Source organism: Theropithecus gelada, chromosome 13 (genome assembly GCF_003255815.1).
Source record: "Theropithecus gelada isolate Dixy chromosome 13, Tgel_1.0, whole genome shotgun sequence".
Taxonomy (NCBI): Eukaryota; Metazoa; Chordata; class Mammalia; order Primates; family Cercopithecidae; genus Theropithecus; species Theropithecus gelada.
The window spans coordinates 3520965-3523331 of record NC_037681.1 but is presented as its reverse complement, the minus strand read 5'-3'; the positions used below and the strand labels follow the sequence as shown (position 1 = coordinate 3523331).

At 46.3% G+C, this 2367-nt stretch overlaps 1 gene segment (V, D, J or C); it reads left to right on the top strand.

Moving 5' to 3' along the window:
- Nucleotides 1–341: 341 nt before the first annotated feature.
- On the top strand, nucleotides 342–1116 carry LOC112605307. The segment is given in 2 exon segments: nucleotides 342–390; nucleotides 761–1116. Coding segments are annotated over 2 exon segments (405 nt in total).
- The last annotated feature ends 1251 nt before the right edge of the window (nucleotides 1117–2367 follow it).

Here is a 2367-nt window from a genome sequence, read left to right as displayed (position 1 = left end):
ACATTTCCACATGATCAGGGTTCTGGTGCTTTCTTAACAGTCATGCCCTACACTGTGCGTCCCTACAAAAGGTCCCAACTTTCCCCTTCAGATCCTTCTTCTCTTGATTGTGGACAAACTTGACTGAATCTCTCTCTGTTTTGTTCCAAGGGACAATTTATAACATATTGTTCACAGAAGAGACATTCCCCCTGCCCCATCAACCTTTTCCACGCCACTGCACCCACCAGGGGATTTGCATAGTGTCCCCTAGGGAGGACCTTCCCTTGTGAGTCTCAGATAAAAAGCTCAGCTGTAACCTTGCCTTGACTGATCAGGACTCCTCAGGTCACCTTCTCACAATGAGGCTCCCTGCTCAGCTCCTGGGGCTGCTGGTGCTCTGGCTCCCTGGTAAGGACTGAAGGAGATCAGGGAGGAGAATTGGGTGGGAGTAGAGTTCTGTGAGCTCCACAGCTTCACATGTTTATTCCAATAATGTGATAGAGTCACGTGGTCTATGCTCCAGGGAATGGAATTCATGTTTGTCTTATGAGTAATCAGGATTCACCTCCAGGGAACGATGACCAGTGCTCTGATTCAGAACTTGAAAATGAAGAGTTCCCTGCTGGCTAGTAAATAATGGGTTTATTTTAGAAAGTCTACTTTTCATGATATAAATCAAAATTTTAAAACGTAACTGTAAATTGATATCAGAAGAGAAATTATGAAAGTTGCTCATAATGTATCTATATAAACTTGCACTGCTCTGTTATTTTTTCAGGGACCAGTGGGGATATTGTGATGACCCAGACTCCACTCTCCTTGCCCGTCAGCCCTGGAGAGCCGGCCTCCATCTCCTGCAGGTCTAGTCAGAGCCTCCTGCATAGTGATGGATACACCTATTTGGACTGGTACCTGCAGAAGCCGGGCCAGTCTCCACAGCTCCTGATGTATTTGGTTTCCAACCGGGCCTCTGGAGTCCCAGACAGGTTCAGTGGCAGTGGGTCAGGCACTGATTTCACACTGAAAATCAGCCGGGTGGAGGCTGAGGATGTTGGGGTTTATTACTGCATGCAAGGTATACAGCTTCCTCACACAGTGGTACATCCTCGAGCAGAAACCTCCCTGCTGGGTTGACCCAGCTGCCCACACGTGCCGCTTGTCTTGGGGAGCAGCTGAGCAGAGTCTCTGAGTCTGCAGAAGAGAAGGTTGTTGGAGACGTCAGGGTGGCGTTTCCTGCTGAGGATGCTGGTCCATGAGAGCCTCAGTAGCACCTCCGATCCCACATGTTAAGGCCCCACCAGCTGCCACAGCCTGGGGAAGGCATTAGGAGGAGGAGAATTCATGGGGACCACGTGCCCTGGGAGCAACCGGCTATGATGAAGGGAGAGTGAATGAAAGCTCCCATCCTCACCCTCCCCATCTTGCCCACATTTGTCAAGTTCATGCACCTGTCAGAATAACCAGACCATGGATGCAGCTGAGTGACAACACAAGTAGAACACATATGGGAAATGACTAGCTCGGGGTTTATTTCATACGCGATGACACTTAGTCATATTGGGAAACTCATTGTCTCCCATCTCCCTAATTCCGCTCTCTGACTCACACTAAACCCTCCTCTCCAGTGTCTTACAGGAGAAAGCATTCTACACAAGCTGTGTGCAGGGGAGTATGGCTAAGGACACTCAGTAAAAATGTTTGATTTTGGATTATTCAAATAAACTTTGTAAACTCACAGCAGGTATGAAATCCTGATGTCAAAAGATGATTACTCTTAATTATTATTTGGCAAGTGGAAAGCGAGTTTTCACAATTCCAAAAGTGGCCTTTAAAAATAACTGCATAAACTCAAAGATAAAAAATAAAAAGTTTATTTCAAGAGCAAAGGAAACATTCAGAATTATGTTAGATTTTTATTTCTCTTCCAAATTCTAAAAGTTTTGAAAGTACGTAGGCTAAGTTCTATTTCAGAGTGGAAATTTATTAGTGTGTTTTCATAAGAAAAGGTTTCAAAGAAAACAGAAATGCATTCTTTTTTTCTTTGAGAGGGCGTCTTGCTCTGTCGCCCAGGCTGGGGTGTAGTGGCGCGATCTTGGCTCACTGCAAGCTCCGTCTCCCAGGTTCAAGCCATTCTCCCGCCTCAGCCTCGGGAATAGCTGGGACTACAGGCACCCCCCACCACGCCCGGCTAATTTTTTTTGTATTTTTAGTAGAGATGGGATTTCACTGCGTTAGCCAGGATGGTCTCGATCTCCTGACCTCATGATCTACCCACCTCGATCTCCCAAAGTGCTGGGATTACAGGCGTGAGCCACCATGCCCCGCCAGAAATGCATTCTTTTCACATGATTACATCATTACCTAAAAATGAATCTGAATTCTATG